Source organism: Bombus impatiens, unplaced genomic scaffold (genome assembly GCF_000188095.3).
Source record: "Bombus impatiens unplaced genomic scaffold, BIMP_2.2 scf_0023, whole genome shotgun sequence".
In the NCBI taxonomy this organism is placed as follows: Eukaryota; Metazoa; Arthropoda; class Insecta; order Hymenoptera; family Apidae; genus Bombus; species Bombus impatiens.
This window is the reverse complement of record NT_176442.1, coordinates 154,769-175,728: the sequence shown is the minus strand read 5'-3', so window position 1 is coordinate 175,728 and position 20,960 is coordinate 154,769. Positions and strand designations below refer to the sequence as shown.

The 20,960-nt window shown below is 31.1% G+C and overlaps 4 protein-coding genes across 7 annotated transcripts in view; 3 read left to right on the top strand and 1 right to left on the bottom strand.

Annotated features, from left to right (window-relative positions):
- LOC100749822 (probable cytochrome P450 301a1, mitochondrial) overlaps window positions 1-5,162 on the bottom strand; it is a 6,214-nt gene extending 1,052 nt beyond the window's left edge. The window contains exons 1-10 of one of the 2 annotated variants that reach the window (XM_033320638.1): window positions 4,652-5,162; window positions 3,743-3,819; window positions 2,653-3,034; window positions 1,697-1,813; window positions 1,369-1,445; window positions 1,085-1,286; window positions 839-1,001; window positions 589-758; window positions 408-486; window positions 91-294 (exon numbers count right to left, since the gene is read on the bottom strand). In XM_033320638.1, the coding sequence (XP_033176529.1) occupies window positions 91-294; window positions 408-486; window positions 589-758; window positions 839-1,001; window positions 1,085-1,286; window positions 1,369-1,445; window positions 1,697-1,813; window positions 2,653-3,034; window positions 3,743-3,819; window positions 4,652-4,662 (1,482 nt within the window). In that variant the 5' untranslated portion in view covers window positions 4,663-5,162. The remainder of the gene's footprint in view (window positions 1-90; window positions 295-407; window positions 487-588; window positions 759-838; window positions 1,002-1,084; window positions 1,287-1,368; window positions 1,446-1,696; window positions 1,814-2,652; window positions 3,035-3,742; window positions 3,820-4,651) is intronic. The other variant, XM_003484832.4, reaches the window with a different exon arrangement.
- A 1,646-nt stretch (window positions 5,163-6,808) lies between these two features.
- On the top strand, window positions 6,809-11,851 carry LOC100744516. Of its 2 annotated transcripts, XM_033320595.1 has the most exons (4): window positions 6,809-7,150; window positions 7,634-7,832; window positions 7,974-8,442; window positions 8,533-11,851. In XM_033320595.1, the coding sequence occupies exons 1-4, from the start codon at window positions 7,100-7,102 to the stop codon at window positions 10,136-10,138; spliced, it is 2,325 nt and encodes a 774-aa protein (XP_033176486.1). In that variant the 5' UTR covers window positions 6,809-7,099; the 3' UTR covers window positions 10,139-11,851. The 2 variants fall into 2 exon arrangements, with proteins under 2 accessions (XP_033176486.1, XP_024223263.1); XM_024367495.2 differs by having other exon boundaries at window positions 6,810-7,150; window positions 7,974-11,851.
- Window positions 11,852-12,405: 554 nt separating this feature from the next.
- LOC105680740 lies at window positions 12,406-14,404 on the top strand. Its single transcript, XM_012385410.3, has 2 exons — window positions 12,406-13,745; window positions 13,844-14,404. Exons 1-2 carry the CDS (start codon window positions 12,705-12,707, stop codon window positions 14,054-14,056), a joined length of 1,254 nt encoding a protein of 417 aa, XP_012240833.2. The 5' UTR covers window positions 12,406-12,704; the 3' UTR covers window positions 14,057-14,404.
- A 189-nt stretch (window positions 14,405-14,593) lies between these two features.
- On the top strand, window positions 14,594-20,256 carry LOC100749702. 2 transcript variants are annotated; one of them, XM_033320588.1, is made up of 6 exons: window positions 14,594-14,887; window positions 15,372-15,482; window positions 15,596-15,829; window positions 15,957-17,947; window positions 18,002-18,137; window positions 18,275-20,256. In XM_033320588.1, the coding sequence occupies exons 1-6, from the start codon at window positions 14,801-14,803 to the stop codon at window positions 18,527-18,529; spliced, it is 2,814 nt and encodes a 937-aa protein (XP_033176479.1). In that variant the 5' UTR covers window positions 14,594-14,800; the 3' UTR covers window positions 18,530-20,256. The 2 variants fall into 2 exon arrangements, with proteins under 2 accessions (XP_033176479.1, XP_003484879.1); XM_003484831.4 differs by having other exon boundaries at window positions 14,596-14,887; window positions 18,020-18,137.
- Window positions 20,257-20,960: the final 704 nt, after the last annotated feature.

The following is a 20,960-nucleotide window of genomic DNA, read 5'->3' as shown; positions in this document are numbered from 1 at the left end:
CCCCCCTCCCAAAATTTCAACCTTAATCCGACATATATATTATACGACAGCAACTTTTTTATAAAAGTGGAAAACATTTTTTGTACGTACTTTGGCAAGCAGAACTTGTATTTCTAAATCGGCAAATCTTCTACCTAGACACATACGTGCGCCATGACCATAAGGTAACGATGCAAAAGGGTGCAAAGTTTCGTTAGAAGATTCTTTTAACCACCGCTTTGGCTTAAACGTTTTTGCATCTGTTACATATTGTTTCATATTTCCCGTTACCACAGTTGGGAACACGACTTGCACCTACAATAAGATAGTTATGAGTCTAATATGTTACAATAAAGTGCACGGTAGATGTATCGCTATTATAAAATTTGCGCTATATATCTGTATATGTACTGTAAACCTGTACTGACCCCCTTTGGTACTCTATAGCCGCAAATTGTGGTGTCATTTTGTAATGTTCTACCGTTTCCAATCACTGTAGAATATACTCTAAAACAAATACGATATTTTTTTAACGAGAAATTATAAAGTATTCTTCTAGTGTTACATTTATCCATGCAATTTAGATGCTCGCGAAGCGATTAATTATACCGGAAAACTTCACGAATAAAGGCTTTCATATAAATAGCTTTATCGAGATGACTCGTAGTAAGAGGTACAGATGGATCAGGAAGAATTTCTATAAGCTCCTGATAAATTTTTTCCTGTTCCTCCGGTCTAGTTGCCAGTTGATACAATATTGAACAAACAGCCATTGAAATCTATAATACAACACTAATATTTAATACTCTGTATATTAAATATTCCGTAATATAACAAAAAAGTACTCGTTTTTACGTACGGTATCTATTCCAACCAAAATCAAATCTAAGGCCAGAATATAAGCCATTTTAGGGTCACTTTCTTTGGCTAAAATTCTTTCCACCAAAGATAAGTCAAACTCGTCAACAGATTTTTTTGTTTTCAGCCTCTCCATCGCTGCATCGATGTATTTCATACATACTCTGGTGAACGGACAAATTTTATTTAAAAATCGGTTATAATTCTTATTACATTTTAGCGAAAATAACAGTAAAATTTCGCTTACTCGATGAAGTAATCCATGTTTCGTACGTATCGTGACCACAGAGGGGTGGGCACGTATCTCCAGTAAGGAGCTTTCAATTCAAGCACTGCTACGTTCCTCAAAGCAAATTTGGCCGCGTCGATAATCTTTTGAGGCTCCGAATCCGGTGTCAGATTACCTGATAAGCACCCTAATCTCACGTCAAGGGCGACGCGACCTATACCTGTACAATTAAACAGAACGATTAATTTTTAATTTCATAAGATTACGATTATAGACGTATAAGCAACAATTTTTCTACCAACATTCTAGAGCCCATTTGTGTATTTCGTTATCAAAGTCTGCTGGCAATTCGTCATCTTCTCCTTTAATCTCCTGAATTCTGAAAATAATCATCAATCACGTCTTTGTGCGATGCTGTAAGTCGTGTTGTATCTTAAATTTTTTTATAAAACATCTCTACTTCTTTTTTTATCTTTATATATCTGTTTATTTACTTCTATCTCTCCAGATTAAACACAATGTCGAAAGCTTTTACTTATAAATTCGACAATTCGATAATCTTCAACAATTAAATTAATTAAAAATCGAGAAGTTGCGAGTCTCGCAGTGTTTATGAGAATGCAAACTCACCTCTGTATGAAATCAGACGTAACCATCTCAATAGGCGTTATGTATTTCCTCACCGTCTGCGGTTGGAGAACAGGTTTCTGGACTCTCGTACGAAATTCTCTCCATGGCTCACCGTGTCTGCGAAGAAGTGTAAATGTTCCATTATGTCATTCGTTATTGATGCGTTACGTCATTCCTTCTACGCGTAGTGTTTTATGAATGGTTTCAAGGTCAAGGAAAACCACTCGTGGTTAGCAGAAGGTTGACATAAAATTTAATTATAAGCGGGCAATGTTGGTATAGTCCAAACAGTGGTCGTGCTAGTGCTAATGCGCTTTTTAGAACGCGCAATGCATAAGCAAACTTCTCCTTTAGTATGAGAGTTCGTTGAACAATACATATAACTTGTTGATTATTCAGAAACTTCTTTAATAACGAAATTAACAGTTGATCGTTTGCGCATCAATTTTAATCAAGTTTTAGTGTATTGCTTTTCCCCTGTACTATAAACAATAGGTATTAAAGATAAAAGATTCCTGGTTGTATACATTATTATGTACAAAATATTAGTAATCCAAGTGACGACTTTCTCAGTTAACAAATTAATGGTCACAGCATCTATTTTACGATCTATCATTTACGATACATAATGTTAATATTTGAGTTGTGGCCATTTAAGCGAATAGTACTGCAGGTGGACGAGAGAAGATCATAATTACAATAAATGCGATTGACGAATGAAACACCTGAAATAAGAAATGCATACGATATAACTGCTCTTATAAGAACCAATGTACGTCTTTTATTGCATCAGAGATGCATCCGTTGTAACCATAGTTTTAATGAATTTCTTATTTTTCAAATCATCAATTGTTATTCAAACAGATTTCGTGATATAGAGCACTACTTGAGTACTAATAATGGAGAGACCGCTCTACTTTATCATCATCACATCCTATAATATCATGTCTACGTACACTCCAACGACACCAGGAAGACTTCCAAAAAAATCTTTCCTCACGACGCTCTTATAATGCACCAGACACGGCATAGACGGCCTAAATGGAGTCGGTCCTTCCTGTCTATAAATCTTCTCGATCTCGTCAGCGTCGTAAACGAACAACAGATCCGGTCGACCTATTAAACCAGTCAAACGAACGATCTTCCCGTACTCATCGTAGAATATCTGCGACAATTTCGCCACGTCTGATATTTGGTATTGGCCGATTATTGGAAATAATCGCCAAGTATTTCCCAAAATTGGTACCGGCGTTGGTCCTGGTATGTCTTCGTATGGCTTCACTTCGATCGTTGCATCGTGATCGATCGTGCATTCCCTTGTCGTCGAGGTCACTGCACCTGTACGAATGCATGGAACTGGACAATGAAAAGTCTGGAAGACGGACGCACTTTGAATTCGATATGAAGGTCGAACGCACTGCCAATGTATTTCGAAGGTCTTCAAAAAAATTAAACGAACTACATTTTGTACGAAGATAATAGAAATATTTAAAGAATTGTTGCTAAAATTGTTCTTCACACTTTAATTAATATTATTATATTATATTATATTATAATATAATAATAATTTTGTGAAAGAATCTTATTCTAAATTCATTATTGGATAAATTATATGGAATAAAAGATATTCTATTTTTTTATTATAACGAGACATAAATAATCAGTCTCGATACTGATTACATTGAGTCCATTTCGAAAGTAAGTATTAAGAGACCTTGGGCGTGACATTTACACAATCCTGAAGTCGTTTCAAGGCAATCATAAATCAGTGATCACAAACAGACCGGCATGAGATTTCATTCGTACTGCTAGAAAAGAAAATTACAAGCTACATTTCAAGTGAAAATATTCTACCATCAACACCAAGTAACTTTCATAAAAAAATTCTTTCACTTATTAATCTTTTCAAAAGAAATTGCGTGACATGATTTAGAAACTGAAGTCTGTATGTTGTGCTTTACGCTGAACGCCTTTCAATGAAGATGATATGATAATGATATTTAAATGAATGTAAGAAAGCGATCATTTATTACGTTATTTTCTTACCTGTGCATAAAATTCTTCGAAGGTCGCTTTGTGATTGTGAAAGCTGACGTACCAATAATAGCTGTCGTGTCATTCTACTAATTCAAATAAAGATATGATTATTTTATTAATATATTTATCGTATATTATTACTTTATTATATTGTAAATAATATCATATACTTTTGTAGAAAAAGTTAATAATCGTTATTTGATAGTAATAATGATTCGAGTAATAAAAAAGATACAGTTTTACATGGTGCATTAATGTTACTCCCCACGTATATCAAAAGAAAGGAAATCAATTTCTTCGCCTGTCTTTATACTGTATATTAAAGGAAACCCGCTTTCACTCTCATGTCTCGCGGCCTCTAGCTTACCCTTTTTACAATTATAACACTATAATCCTACGGAATTGCTTTAAAATGGTGAATATTCTAAACATTATTTCTTCGAATACGATGAAATATATTATAGATTATATTCTAAAACAAGTAAAAATATTTAAAATGAAATTATTAAATATCTACGATAAATACTAATTAAGCTATTCATTATTATTCATTTACTAAAGCACTTGACATGTTTCACACAATAATTATATGATATATTTTCTTCTTTCAAAATTTCCCATGTATAGAAAGTTTAGTGATTTTGTAAGTTCGTCGAAGCTTAAATATTGTTCTCTTCGTATTCCCCATTTCCATATAATTTTTCGATAAAGTTTCAAACAACCTCTATTATGAATAACATTTATTTTTTTATTTATACCCATGGAAATCTTGATAAAGTTTTGCGAGAAAAAAGTAGAACACTTTGTATATATATTTGGTATATATAACCCTATATATAAACATAGGACTGACAAAAATGCAAGTACATAATGACAGTTTCGAGGATTCCTGCAGTTATACCTGTATAATCTCCTTACCTGAAATTCATTGAAATCGTCTTTTGTTCCTTCTAGCTTGATTGGTCCCGTTATGGCACGAGGTAAACTCTTCACCATAAATAATACTGACAAATCACATCGGATTGTATTGTCATTCTAAGCGATCTTTAACAATATGAAGGTACTACTGTGTTATGTTAAATCTTCTTTAACACTTGTCGTTTGAAGAAAAAATAATAATTGTTCCTTTCCTTTTGATAGATGGGACGCCACGGTTTGCACGAGATCGTGGTGGAATGCTCGGAATACTCTTCGTAAAACGAGACTACAGTGTCCAACCGAAGTGAACTCCCCACTTTGAAATCTCCCTCCATTACTTAACGGTTTGAATTCGCTGCTGCGGTGGAGGCACCACTACGATACTCAAGGAGAATGTATTGTCGTCACTTTCGCGTTTAATTCGCGCGAAAATCGAGGAAATGTTAGAAAGTTTAATAAGGACTGTATAATAATATTGCGCTTTCTGAGTTCTTTGCCAACTTTTCTTCGACTATAATTACATGATATGTAATAATTACAGAAACAATAGAAATACAATTGATCTTGGCGAAAAATCGTTGATTATTACCCATCTTTTATACTCGAGAAGATGTTACGGACATTTATGATAACACGCATCGACTGTGATTGCATCAAACTTTAATTAAACAATTATGCAACAGGTTATTGCCCTCGATAATTCTTTACACTCGTAATTATCAATTATCTTCTAAACATTATGAACTTTCTCAACCAGTTTCACTTATTATCACTTTTTTGTAGGTTATCTTAAACAAGGTGTTGTATAGGCATGTGAGTTATATGCACATGCAAATGTACGTAAGCATTTTCCAACAGAGGTGAACATTATAATTTTAATTAGATGTTTCAACAGTTATTAACTTGGAATAGTTCACGCAAATCGTTCTCGTTACATATAATTAGAATAACATGTGCAAAGTTTATGAAAATGCAAAAAATGATATTTTATCAATATGTTTATGCATACAAATGTTTATTTAACGTAGCTGAAGTATAGGACAACGAATATTGACTTTAGCGCAGAACAGTAAATTTACAACGACAGTAACGGGATAATTTATGGAAAGGAACAGGTATACATCTTGAACAATTTATTGCATTTTGCATGGCTGGCTATTTTATTGTTGGCAGCGGATTAGGCGACCGTGCTTATACTTTTATCTTAAGTTCTTCTCCCTTGTCCTGCAATATCTGCATTTTAAGAATAGTTAGTTATATACCCACCATAAATAGTAAAACTCATTTAATTCCGTTCTAAACATATAAAAAAAATTGTTAATTTTTTTTACTAAACCTTATTTCATTTATTTATCTTATATATATACATAGTAACTTTATTTAATGTAGCGAATATCCTTAATTTTATTACTTCGTCTTTAAAATTTTTTCAAACAATTTATATTACATCAAATAATGAGATTAAAGTACGAACACTGTAAAAGACTTTCTAAGCTTTTCTTAGTTTTAAATAGTTTCAGTTTTAAGACTTTAAAAGACTGCCCGCCCAATATCAGAAAATAAACACATTGTGACCCGCACGATTTTGCATATATATACTTTACATATAGCCTCGGTCCTCATACAGCATTCAAAGGTACTTAATAAATGAGTAACGAGTATTTTCAAGAAATTTTCAAGAGTTTGTTACACAATCCTATCGATTATTATTTTCATTTTCCGTATCACCGTGTATATTGATGATATTATATTCGCGAAAATACTCATCGCCACATTCAACAAATTCCAGCTTCATATTGTAATTTATACAATAACTAAAACTCAGTTTATCGAAGACGTTCATCGCAGTTGACGATGCTCGATACAACTGAAAACTTTGTAAACAGGAAGAGTGAATTGACGTTTCATAAACAGAAGACTCACGATTCACGCCCTCAGACGTTCACGCTAGGTAAACAAAAGCCGGAAATTCGGGTTTTGGATTTAAGAAGTTTTAAAAAGGAAAGTACCCTGTGTCCAAGGGAAAGCAATTAAACTTTCCCATTTTCATTATGACTACGATGAACCCTAATAAAACCAGGTAAAAGAGCGGTATAAAATATGTTAGCAAGCTACTTCAAAAGATAATCGGATCTCTCAAGTAAGCTACAATAAAACCTCTCGAGGTAGTCTCGTAATTCTTTATTTGCAGGTACGGAGTCTCTAAGCACCCTTCGAGGATTCCTAGAAACTGCAAATAACTGTACTTGGAAATAAGAATCCACGTCTAATATTCGTCTTGTTCCAGAAGTGGGGGAATTTGGATCCAGTCGACTATATTAAGAAGCTCACAGAGGGTTGGCATGTTATTTACGGGAAGGTGCGTTAGAAGATTGGTTTTCCGTTCTAGTCCTTTCGATTTTTGGGTGATTTTCACTTGTTCGTTTTGGTGATAATTGTTAATTAAAAATGGCAGTAGAGTGGATTAAAAATAATATGCTGTTTGTCGACAATGAACGCGTAAGTTGATTTTATGAATTTGAATCTGTGATTGCAAATTTCTTCCTTATCAAATGGTTTTCTTATTCGAAATGTACTATTTGTCATAATTTGTAACTGACATTCTGTGATTTACTTTGACCTCGAACAGACTATCGAATATACGTGATACAATCGAAGAAAAATTATTTAACTAATTTATGTATTATGATTTTAACGGACTTTTGAAAATGTATAACTTTAATCAATAATTAAATTTTGTTCAGCTTCGTTGAATAAATTTCCCTTAGCCCTTTGCAATTTTATTTTGTATTTCATACGTATTCAATACGTTAATTATCGTTACTCTTTTGCCACAGAGCATCAATTGTATTATTAATTAGTTTGCAATCACTAATATTAGAACGTCGAGGAATTTTACGTATACATGATTTTTATTATAGAATTAAGTTTTATTTGATCTGAATATTTTAATAATTTTTGTTTCTTATTTTTCTTTAATAGAATAGGCAATTGACGGAAACCGAATTAAAAATTCAGCAGTCTCTTAAAAAAATTTCCACCACAAATTGGTATTTAAACAAATATTCGAATCCACGAAGGATATTAAAAGACATGCCGATTGAATATCGTTTACCATCATGGAAGAATCCTACTTTCAGAAGAAACTATATATCAAATTCATCGTCTTCCGATTCAATAGGTATTTGTTAATGTTCGATTCTTATAATAATGTAGAGATAACAAATGACAGATTTTTTAATTGTAAGTCATGGTCTTTTTTTAAAGAAGTATGTCAGTTATATTGACTGTGTTATATTAACAATAGAACTTTGAATTTCAGATATATCTCCACATGTGAAGGAAAATGTACACGAAAAAGCTAAGAAAGTGGCACCGCCTATAACATCCTACAACAACAAAACATTTTGTCGGCAAATATTACCAGAAACTAAACACACGAGATCCTCGACGAAGTCTTCTTCACCCAAGGAAGAAATATTGGACGTGAACATTCCGGTAATGAAGTTCCCTAGACAAATTTCCAAGACTTTTCCTAAAATGTCGCCTTCTAGAAAAATCCAAAACATAAATATCGTTTTTCCACCCGGTCCGAAGATTGAATTTCCAAATGAAGACATGTGTAATGACGACTATAACGGTGACGATAGAAGAAAGACGTTTGTTTTAAAGGAACGACCATTTAACGTTGATAGGACTACTGAGACTGAAGATTTACGAAACGTCGATGTGATAATAGACAAAAGAAGAGAGAATAGACAAACGAACGTCAGCTTTCAAGATTCCCAAGCTGTAACGACTATTTTAGAAACACTAGAAAAGCCAAACTTCGTCAAATATGGTGCCAAATCTACTCCAAAATTCTCTCAAGCTTCCGAAGTTGTGACGACTCCTTTAAGTACGCCAGATGTAGAGCCGAAATTTTTCAAATATCGTACCAAATCTACTCCAAAATTCTCTCAAGCTGCCGAAGTTGTGACGACTCCTTTAAGTACGCCAGATGTAGAGCCGAAATTTTTCAAATATCGTACCAAATCTACTCCAAAATTCTCTCAAGCTGCCGAAGTTGTGACGACTCCTTTAAGTACGCCAGATGTAGAGCCGAAATTTTTCAAATATCGTACCAAATCTACTCCAAAATTCTCTCAAGCTGCCGAAGTTGTGACGACTCCTTTAAGTACGCCAGATGTAGAGCCGAAATTTTTCAAATATCGTACCAAATCTACTCCAAAATTCTCTCAAGCTGCCGAAGTTGTGACGACTCCTTTAAGTACGCCAGATGTAGAGCCGAAATTTTTCAAATATCGTACCAAATCTACTCCAAAATTCTCTCAAGCTGCCGAAGTTGTGACGACTCCTTTAAGTACGCCAGATGTAGAGCCGAAATTTTTCAAATATCGTACCAAATCTACTCCAAAATTCTCTCAAGCTTCCGAAGTTATGACGACTCCTTTAAGTACGCCAGATGTAGAGCCAAAATTTTTCAAATATCGTGCCAAATCTACTCCAAAATTCTCTCAAGCTTCTGAAGTTGTGACGACTCCTTTAAATGGACCAGATGTAAAGCCAAAATTCTTCAAACTTCGTGCCAATTCTACTCCAAAATTCTCTCAAGCCCAACTATTTTCACCTGCTATCATCGAAAATAGTCCAAAAGAAAAGAATATTTCACCCAGCATATTGGAGAGATCTTTGATTTTCGAAAACAAGTCAATGAATGTGTCGAACAAGTCTGAGAATATTCGAAGATTTAAGAAGATATCTCCGAATCTTTTGGAAAAGACGTTCATCTTCGAAATGAATTCAACGCAGAGCAGTTTCCAAGAATCGAGTGACTCCATAGACTTAGAGCTTTCGTTACAGAGTAAACAATTGAATCGCAAGAAGAATATAGTTCGAGAGATCGTTCGAAACTTGGATGAAAAAGAAAAGAGAAAATCGTTGCAGCCTCGTCATAGCCAAGATGATGACAAAGAGTGCTATGTGAAGCAAATAGTGAATGCTTTCGATAAGGGAGACATTTCTGGAGTGACAAGCCTATTATCAAGAAGTTCTACAATCGACGAAGACAGCCTCTGCGAATCAGATACAAAATCCTACGTCACATCAAACTTCCCCAAGGATACGGATTACAGTGATTATGGTCAAAGATCGCCGACTCTGAACAGCGACGACGATCAAACATTCGTTTCTGAATGCCTCAAAGAAGACACGTTGGAAGCCAAAGAGAAGAAAAGTGCTGGGGATGATACTGTTTATTGGATACCCGTACCTAGATCTGCACTACCAAGAAGTAGTTCTCTATTGAGCATGATCTCCGAATGGTCCAGCCTTGATCACTCTCCATGTATCAGTCCGATTAAAAGCCCGAATGAAGTCGAATATTCATTAGAAACAAGCTGGGGAGCTACTTACAAGACGAGCAACCCACTCTCCAAGAAATTGTTCCACGAGACCGTAGTGATAGATTCAGGATACTCTGATTAGAATGGATCTTATTTTTCGACCATTGAGTTTTTCCCACGGTAGCAAAAATTTCTGATAAAAACTTATTTACATTCAATAGTCATCAGAGAAAAATGTAGGACTCTTTACGAGTGATTAAGTCGGTAAAAGTCAAAAGAGAGGAATTTGCGAATTATTTCATGATTCAATTTGACGTAAAATGTAATCTGATTGCCAGAGAATTTATTTTTACAATCGCGAATATTTGGATATTTGCTTCGATACTTTCCAGATGATGCTTCCAGTAACTGGATATAACACGTATCGTATCTTTTGAGTATTCTGCAAATATAAAATAATATTGTAGTATAATGAAATTAGATATAATATATGTATATAATAAAATTTAATGTATATGTATATGTAATAATAGGTATATTGAATATTATAAAGACTGGAAAGATCGAAGTTACATTGAGAATATTCATATTTTTGCGAACATTTCGTTACATTACGCATGCGACAAATTGGCGGTAAATAATTTTCAAATTCATTGCAATTCAACTTTGATCTATTTTTTTTTCTTTTTTATTGCAAGCAAGTGATTGATCAAAATAATGTGATTTTATATTTGCTAATGATATGAACGAAGTCTGAATATTGTAGGCATTCCGTGAAATTCAAATGTGCCTTCCTCTTTCAAGTCGAGCTCGAATCTCTTAGAATAACGAATTATTTTAATTGTGAATTTTCAATCGTTTCACGCATATTATATGCATACGAAACTGTATTTCCTATATCTATCTAATATTGTTTAATATCTGAAAATGAAGAATTTGATTTTGATTGTTTTTTACCGATAAACTTAACTAGTTTTTTGTAAAAAAGTTATATTGGAAGTGATGTTCTATCGATATTAGTATCGAAATAATGCATCGATAGTATAGTAAACTAGTTTTATTTTACATTAAATATACTTTTCAGTCTGACTAGGACAACGTGAAGACACAGTTGTGATGTTCAAAACTATAAACTATGCGAATCATAAGTGTATAAAGCGGATTTTAAGATATTGTTTCAATGTACGTGTTTGATGAAACATAGTATTGTCCATTATATATACAATTTATTCATGTCTTCAATGAAAAATTTTTTCTCTGGCGATTCGAACAAATGCCAGGATACTCGGCGATAGTCACTGATCGCTATATAGAAATAAATTGTCTCGACTAGGAACTTATTTGGAAATTTTCTAATGGAAAATTAGCTACAAAAATTCTTGTAATACTAGGTAATAGTTACGTATATAAACCACTTTTAACGTTCCTATATTAATCTTTTTTTTAACTTTTTCGCGTTAAAAAGATACTGGCAAAACTCTTTTCTAAAATTCAATCTAATTTTTTTTCTTTGTAATACTACAAATTAATTATTTGCTAACGTATTTCAGAATCAATGGATTCATTAGAATCCCGAATGCGACGAAATGTATGAATGAAAATTAAAACGCAATGAAATGTTTAATTATAAGATTAAGTTTTAACACTGACTTATTTGCCATCCAGTACATAGTGTCTACTACTGTAAAGTATAGTAATGCTTCTTTAACGAAAAATTGTAGAGAGAATTCTTACAAAGTTCTAGTATTTCGGAATTCCAATGTAATGGTAAAATTATTTTGTAAAATATTTCTTATGCGAAGTAAGTCAGCATCTTTGAAGCAATATTTGTTATAGCAGCATGATCATAATCTTTTAAAAATAATACAAAATAATATCGTGATAATGATTTTTGTAAAAGTAGATTTGGAGAAATAAAGCAAAGAATATAAATTTAAATCTAAACAAAAATAAAAATAATCTTCAATATATATATATTTGAATTACATAAAACAAATTCCCTTTTCTATAAATCGCTTTTACAGATCTATATTTTTATAATTAATTACGCGAACGAATAATAACACAGCAGAAAGTCGTAGAACGCTTGAAATTTCAAATCGACTATTTTTTATGTAATTGCTATGAATAATTGATTGCAAAATTCTAAAGCGTGATCAATGGACAGCCTTTTATTCAATACAAAATAATCTTCAAAATCTTGTACACAAATAATGTAAGACAGAAAGTATCCTTAAACTTTTGCAGATACGTATCTCTTTTGAAATGATGTAAATTTTATTCTGTATGTACTTTGTCACACAGCTAATAGTTTACAAACGATTTTAATCATTCTATATTACTATATATGTGCATTCTGTGTGTGCGTATGTGTGTGATACAAATAATGTATCATCCTCGTTTGATATTATGAAAGATTAAGAACAACATAAGAAGAACCTGAAAAAATTAATCTATTTCAAATAAAGTGTACATTCCGAAGTACACACGCGTGTATGACCTTTACCATATTTATCACCTAACGGAATAACGAGCAACAAATTACAGACGTTGTCATTACCGTTCTAAGTGTCGAGACACAAACATAATACATTTTGAATCCAAGAAGTGAAAAAGTATCAAAAATTTACAAGCTATACTATTTGTGTACTTATTACCAAAGAGAAATTCCTTCCCTGTTATTACTTTGAATTTAAAGATAAAAACTAATGAAGAAGATGGCGCTACAGTCAGAAAGCAATCATTTGAAACCTACGTCAGATACTTCGGAAATAGTAAACAATGAGGAGAAATCACAAAATAATTCTATTTCGATTGAAAACAAATACACAAGCTATACTTTCCAAAATTTCAAAGTAAGAAAGAAATGTTTTAGGGAAAACTTGTTTTGTGAGCCAAAAGAGGTGCAATTGGCGAATAAATCCCAAAACTTCGTGAGGAAAATAATTGCTTCTTTGGAAAGAAAGAACAAAGCTTGTACAGCAAATGACGAATTTTTTACAAAATATAACAGAAGAAATGACTCTAACAAGATAAAAAATGAAATTCCAATTTCAAATATGAAAACAGAAACAAGTAAAGTATCTTCGGAAGATGATAACAAGATACAGAATTCTCGACCAGAAACGCCTACCAGATATCACCTACCTGTATCTTCAAATATTGGAACGAGAAAAAAAGCTTCCCTAGAAATCTATATACAAAATAGTAATTCTAAGAAATCAGTAGACGAAACTTTCAATAAGCAAGAGAATAATTTTAAAATAAATGAACAATCAAATAAAAAATATTATAAAGAAGGTTATGTACACTGCAGTTCAAGAAATGACATCGAAGTCTGTAACCATGAAAGAAAAAAATTTTATGATTCTTCTTCGTTCGATCCTAATCGATATCGGGTCGAGTTACAAAATCGAACAGATACTATAAATTCCTATTCTTTAGAAAACGACCAAGACGATCACAAAAAAAATGCGTTAGAAAAAATATTTATACATTCAGAGAGGGAAGAGAGAAGTTTAGACAGAAGTATTTTCAGAGAAAGACTCAATAGAAGCAAGTCGCTCAAAAATTTCTTTGTGTCCATGATAAAGTGGAAAAAGTCTAAAACTAAGGAGAGACCTCGACGCTTTATGTCTTGTGATCATTTATTGGAGGACACAAAAATAATTGGTTGTAAAAATGATAAAATATTACCAAGGACTTCTTCATATCAAGCAATCGTTTTCCATCAAGAAAATTTTGAGCAGGTAAAACAATTAAATATATATATTTTTTAATTAATTGAATAAATGTTTATTAAATTAAATTACATTCGATCTTTTAACAACATAATAAAAAATTACAGGTCAAACGTAACGCGACAATTCATCCTATTTATAGAGGGAAGAGAAATCAACAGCTTTTGGAAGTACTTGCAAAAAAAAATGAAGATCGTAGACGTCTTTTGATACATGGAAGCATGGAAAATCTTGTAAAACCCTCTGCAATCAAGGACATAGTAAAACATCTCGAAAATAGTAAAACGTCACAGCTTCCGCAAGAATCGCGAAAATATTAATGACTATTCCAATGAAAGAAAACATTGACTGCAAAGGAAGATGATGATATACTTATTCAGTTTCATAACTTGTGACAAATATTACTTCTTTGTATGATAATAAAAACCAAATGCCTTTTTAGGATGTTGACCCACACATGACATTGTGAAAAACTAGTAAATTTAATTTACTAATATTGAATGTTTAATTTCATCGTATATATTTAATATTTTAATTAAATAAATAATATCTTCGATAATTTTTTGTATATGCGGCCGCTGTTTAGTTTTAATATCAAAAATATGCGTAAGAAATGGATATATTTATGGTAGATTTGAATTAAGTTTGAATTAAATTTGATTTAAATTCGAGTTCAGAATAGGCAGAAAAATGTTAATGACCAAGTTTGAAGTAGACTATTTTGAATTAAATAACATACATTCTATTCAACTTTATAAAACCTAAGCAATGTAACAAGATTTTAAATAAAACGATCCTATAATTAATCTATTGACAACCACTGCTTATAGCATGTAAGTAACTTTAAATAGTAAGGACGGCCCTCTATATGAAAACGTTCGATGCTCCGCAAATCTTATATGAAATATATCTCGCAGTCACGTATGAAACACGGTGAACCGTGTATGTGTGTATGAACCTATATGCAAAAACTTAACGTAGTTTATCAGAGTTAATTATCGTAAAACTCGTGCGTAATAACTATCGTTACTCATCATAAGTTACGCACGAGACTTTTGCGGACTATGCAGGAATTTCCTTACGTGTTATCAGAGTACGAGGAAATAAATCCTCTTCTTTACAAGCCTATCAACTCAACTCAACGAATCAAGGTATTCCTTTAAAGTTGAAAAACAATTCTTATGCAACACAATAATGCATGTTATGTGTTATCATAATATTGTGTTGTTTCTACTAATTACATTTTTAACGACTCATTATACACATTCTAATTTAGTTTATTGTTAAATAAGGTTTATGCGATTGCTTGGAGTACAATTTGAAATTGCACAAATATTTGAAACGAAATTATTTTTCAGTGTCATACAGCATATATATCTGTTTTAGAAAATTACATTTTGTTTTAGAAATTTAAATAAGTGAGATGGAATTAAATATATTGTATATAACAAATTCTACTTATAGTAAGAACCAATTAAACTAAATGCTGTTTTTCTTTTAATTCTCAAATGGGACAGAAATATATACTTGTTATTTTTTTAAGTAGTATTCTTAAAATTGTAATAAAATAGTTTCAAAAAGTTTGTTTCTATGAAAGTAGAATTTGAGAGTAATATGAAATTAATTATGTTTCAGTATACATGTTTCAATACGTCTTCCAGCTATATTGTATTAGGTTCAACCAGTGGCAGTATTTATCTATTTTCAAGGAAACCATGCTCATTTATACAGTTAATACCCTTATCGGTACATAAATTTTCCTTAATGTACTATAGTAAGAAATTACATAATTTATATATCAATCCAATGTAAAAGATTATAAAAAAGATAATTTCTAATTATTATCTTTATAACACCAGGAAGGTGCAGTTTCTCGTATTCTCATATCACCTGATGAGAAAACGATTGCCTTGACAACAAATCGTGGCATAGTTTGTCTAATAGCTCTAAAATCTACGCCAAAATTGATAGCTATATCAACCGAGCACATTCACAAACGAGTTAACTGCCTGTGTTGGAATGATAATAGCTCTGAGGTATATATTGGAGATGGGCATGGAAAAGTTTCTGTTATGGCACTATCTATTTTTACGGTATAAGCCTTTAATATTTTAATATTTTAAACGTTATTAACATATATTTTACTAAATTAGTAACTTTTATGTTTTATATAGATTGTTCTAAGAGTAAACTAATACTAATAAAATGATAATCTTTCAGGTAAATGGCATGTTTCAAGCACCAACTTGTACATTGATGAATTTAGATTCAAGCATTGTACAACTTAATTTCTTATCACCTTTATTATTAGTGTCAACTTTGACTCGTTGTTACATATGTGATACAATACAGGAACAGTATAAACAAATAGGAAATAAAGCACGGCATGGAGAATTTGGTGCCTGTTTCTATAAAACATGCCTTATAGAGAATAAGAGTGCTCCAGACAGCCAAAAGGAAGGGAAAGTAGTCAATAAAAAGGGTTCCTTTAATTTCATTGCAGAAGGTAACAGTAAGATACAAGAAGAAAATTTTCCTCAAATCTTTTGTGCTAGACCAGGATCTAGACTTTGGGAAGTGTCTGCAAATGGAATAGTAATGAAAACTCATCAGTTTAAAGAAGCACTTGCTATTCCACCTATAAGAATATGTAGGCCAAGCATTAGAAAATCTGTTTATCAAAAGCAAGCAGAACCAACCTGGCTGCCACAATCTATTAATTTCTCCTATCTGTCTGTTATTGGAGAGAAGTATTTATTTTCATATACTTCTACTGGCCTATACATTATTGATCCCCTGACTGCAACTGTGGTACTGTGGAATAATGAATTTTCAAATATATCTTTAGCAGAAACTATTGAGAATAAAATATATTTGATGACCTCTGATGGGGAATTTCATTGTTTAGTTTTATATTTCTTAGATTCCTTAATATTACGATTGTATAATAAAAAGAAATATTATGAATGTTTAGAGATATGCCTCATGTATAAACTACAATTAAAAAAATTAGTAAATAATACTGAGATTAATAATGTTTGTGATATAGAGAATAGGTTGCAGATATTTAAAGATGATGAATTGTCAACATTATTACATCCTTTAATACTTTTATTGGAATCTAATATAAAAATAATTCCAAAAAAATTAGATTCAGGTATTGTAGTCGTTAATTGCGGAAATTCAGACCTGAAAGATGAGGAAAATTTGGGGCTTCATTCTGTATCCTATTGTTCTTTGCAAAATAATGAAAGGCTTTTTGAAACCGAATTAAACATAGAAAAAGAAAAAACATCAACCAATTTATTGGATGGTTCCGATAATAAAACGAAAAAGGATGAAGACACGAATTGCAATACAGCCAAGGATATAGAAGAAGGTCATGATGAAACCAAAGAAAAATTGAATTTGAACAAAAGTATAACACAAAGAATACAAGCAGATCTGGAAATTATATATACGGTAGTTGGTAATATTAAGCCTTCAATGGACGAAGAAGACTTAGAAAAAATAATTTTAGATATAGATTGGAGAATGAATGTTATCAAAGATTCATATGAAAATGTAGATGAACTAAAGAACTTTGTATATGAAATATTAAGAAGCGTAGAACTATGTTACTTCAATTCTTTATTGGAAAATGTTTCAATACAACTAATACAATCTACAGATAATGAAAATATTATAAAACAAATAATAAAAGCTTTTGTTAATGTAAATGCACAAAGCTGCAGAAGATGTACCTGTGGTAGTGTGTATCCAACAAATGAACTAATAGAACCAAAGTTCCTGGGGATTGGTAAATCCCTTCTTAAGAAAATGTTAGATGAATATAAGGAGGAGTGTATAAATTTATGTAACAAAGTACCTTATATGTGGCGAGATTACTTGCCACTTTACACAGAACAGCATGGTATAATGACGAATGATCTAATACGCCAATGTCTTCAAACTAGAGATAATATTATATTTTCCATTTTTTTACCTTTATTGGATGGGAAACATTGGAACTATATAGCGACATACGCGAAAGAAATTCAAGAGGGACAGTGTCTGTTCTGTAGAAAGTCTATAAAAAGAGGAAATCACGAAGAATGGATAAACTGGACTGCTGTGATATATGAAATCATGAAAAAACAGGGACCTGATATTGCCATGACATTATTAATAAAATTAGAGAAAGCTATTCCAAATGTTCCTATTGATAGAAAGTGAGTATTATCTTTCTAAACATTTAAGCATAGAATCAGGTAAAAATAATTAAGTATTTTCATTTTTTGCAGTATATTTCAGTCATTAGTATTTACAAAACTTTTATATCAACATGGGATGAAGTATGCCGTTAATCTTAATAAAACTAATTTGGAGTCATCTGAATACAATACAATATGTTCTACAAAGGTAATTATTATTTTTTAATTGACTTCTGGGTCATCAGAAAATATTTATTAAAGAGAGAAAAAACTCAGTTTGTATCTATATCTTTTATGTCTTAACTAAGCCATAATTTATATATAAACAATTTATGTTTTTTACAGATTCGAGATCAAGTGGCAGAAGTTCTTGAAAAAGACTTAAGTAAACCGATTAATAAAAATATTTTCGAGAATGGGCCGCATCATTGGGGAATGCATTATCAGAATAAATTATCTGTATGTTCTTGCTGCACACTATCCCTTCAAACACCAGTTCTATTAGGTAATAATGGAATCGCAATATTTGATTGCGGCCACGCTTACCATGTAAATTGTATGATAGAAAAAAAACTCACTGCCTGTAATCTTCATTCTTAATTGTACATGCACAACAAATATATACAAATAAATCTCGTAAAAGAAGATACAAATATTAACGTGTAAACAAAGTCTCATTCAGGTAGTTTACAGAATGAAAAACTGCACACTATATCTAGTCTTTAAAAAATTTGTTTGCGCGTACTCATATAAGCGTATTTACAAATTTATTGTCGAAATACAAATTGTTATCACAGATAAATCTCGCGGTTTAACAATGAAGTTGAATTTAAAAGATAGATTTTTTGAGTTTCTTATGATATAAAGAAATGTAATGATTTTATCAAATACAATTTTGTTTGTATAAGCAAGTAATAAAAATTACAATAGAAACTAGTATTTGTGTAAAAGGAGTATATGAATAAAAATTGAGCATTGAAAATTCTTATGTAATAAGTAAAGTACATTCCTTAAATTAGTTATTAAAAGACTTGAAATTGTTAAAATATTTATAAAAATTAAGAATTAGACTGTTATAATTTCAAAAATTTAGTTTTATTCTAGAAAATAATGTACTATTTTATATTTGTATATGTATCGTAATTTTTTTGTACCTTTTACGACCAACTATATACACGATATAATTAAGGAATTCCAATTTCAATTTGACACTTACCTTCTCTTTTATTTGATATATTTATTATTTAATTCCAAAATATTTATGCAGTATGAGGCATATTCAAATTATATACATTCTAAAATTTTATACAAACGAGTGTTTCAAAAAACTTGCTGCATTCTAATAGTAGTCTTAAGTATCTTTAAAAGGTGAAAAAAGAAGAGGGTGCATTGTAAATTCATTTTGAAACAATGAGTCGTGAGATTTTCACTGTACATAACCTCGACCCTTAAAAAGTTGTCAGGAATATATTTTTCCTTCATTATCACATTATCCCTTAAATTAGAAAATTCATTATAGAAACAAAATTCATTATATTGAAGAAATTGGTCTAACCACATAAGTATATCTTAAGGATTAAAATAATAGTAATATGGTAACAAAAATAACTACTTTTTCCGTAACTTTTGCACAACTTTGTTGAAAGTAAATATATTTAAATAAAACAAAAAAGAAAGTATATGAAGGATAAAAATATTTAGAATTATTAAAAATGCCTCAATCTGCATAAAACAGGATTTAAAATTCCTTACTCTACGGTAACGAGCCAAAATATTGTTAAATATTTCGAATTACATTGACATATGGTAATTTGTTTGTAACAAATGTAATGCATATTTTTCTTTCCCCTTTTTACGCTCAATGAATTTGATCACGCAAAAAATGCAATTTTGTCGATCAATACGTTATGATATTGGAATATTGATTTTTCTACGATCATAATTGACTAGGAAGATATATAACTTCTCTTGACACGCAATACTTAAATCTATCATTATATTACAACTTCGATAGTGATTTATAATTCTTAGTGTGTGCAAAATATAATATAATGAATCTAATGCAAAAATCATAAATATTTTGCTTTCTTGATATTTGTATAGGATATAAAATATGAATTATATTTATTTTATTTATCGTGATAAGAATTGATTTCGTGTAAAATTATTTATATGTAAATAACTTCTACGCGCGCGCACACACAATGTTATCGATTTACATATAACAATACACTACTACATGTTGCGTAAAATTTCGCAAAGTATGTATGTATGTATATAACTCTCTTGCGTTTTCTTTTTGTAATATAAATAACTCAATAATTGCCGTAATTGCATTCTATGCAATTAATTCTAATTGACGAATAATTATTACTTTTTTTAAAAGCATCTTATACAAAGGATTCGATTTTGAAAGCACATGAGGGAACGATATTAAATTTTTTCGTCAACTATTTCTACAAACTCCGAATTGGAAAATCGAAAAATTTGCTTAATTTGGTAAAGGCACAAGTGACTAGAATTTGTAAAATTTGTATCTGAATAATACAAAAGTGACAAATTTACCGATATGTAATGAAGTACACAAAAATTTCGATCTTATTAAATCGTACAATGTTTCTTTATACAAATTATGACCATCATCAACGTAAAACGATGCTCAAATTTCAATTTATTACCTGTTATCTTTCTTTTTATTTCGAATTCTTGAATATCAATTTTATATCGATGAAATTTGAACATCCGCAAAATTGATAATTTCGAGGACTCTAGTAGAAACCAGCATGTTAATTAATTAATTAACTAAGAACAACAAACAAATGTGTAAAATCACAAATTTTCTTGTTTAAATTAGAAGAAAATTTCCTTCATCTTGAATCGTTAACATGTTAGTGACTTGAATTCTCGAATTTAGCTTCGATTCTTGTAGGACTAATTATTCCTGCTTACACAATTAAAGCAATTAACTACTTGATACGCTCTCAGAAAAACCAGGGTAACATATAAACGTCTGAACAAAATTTTAGCTCGT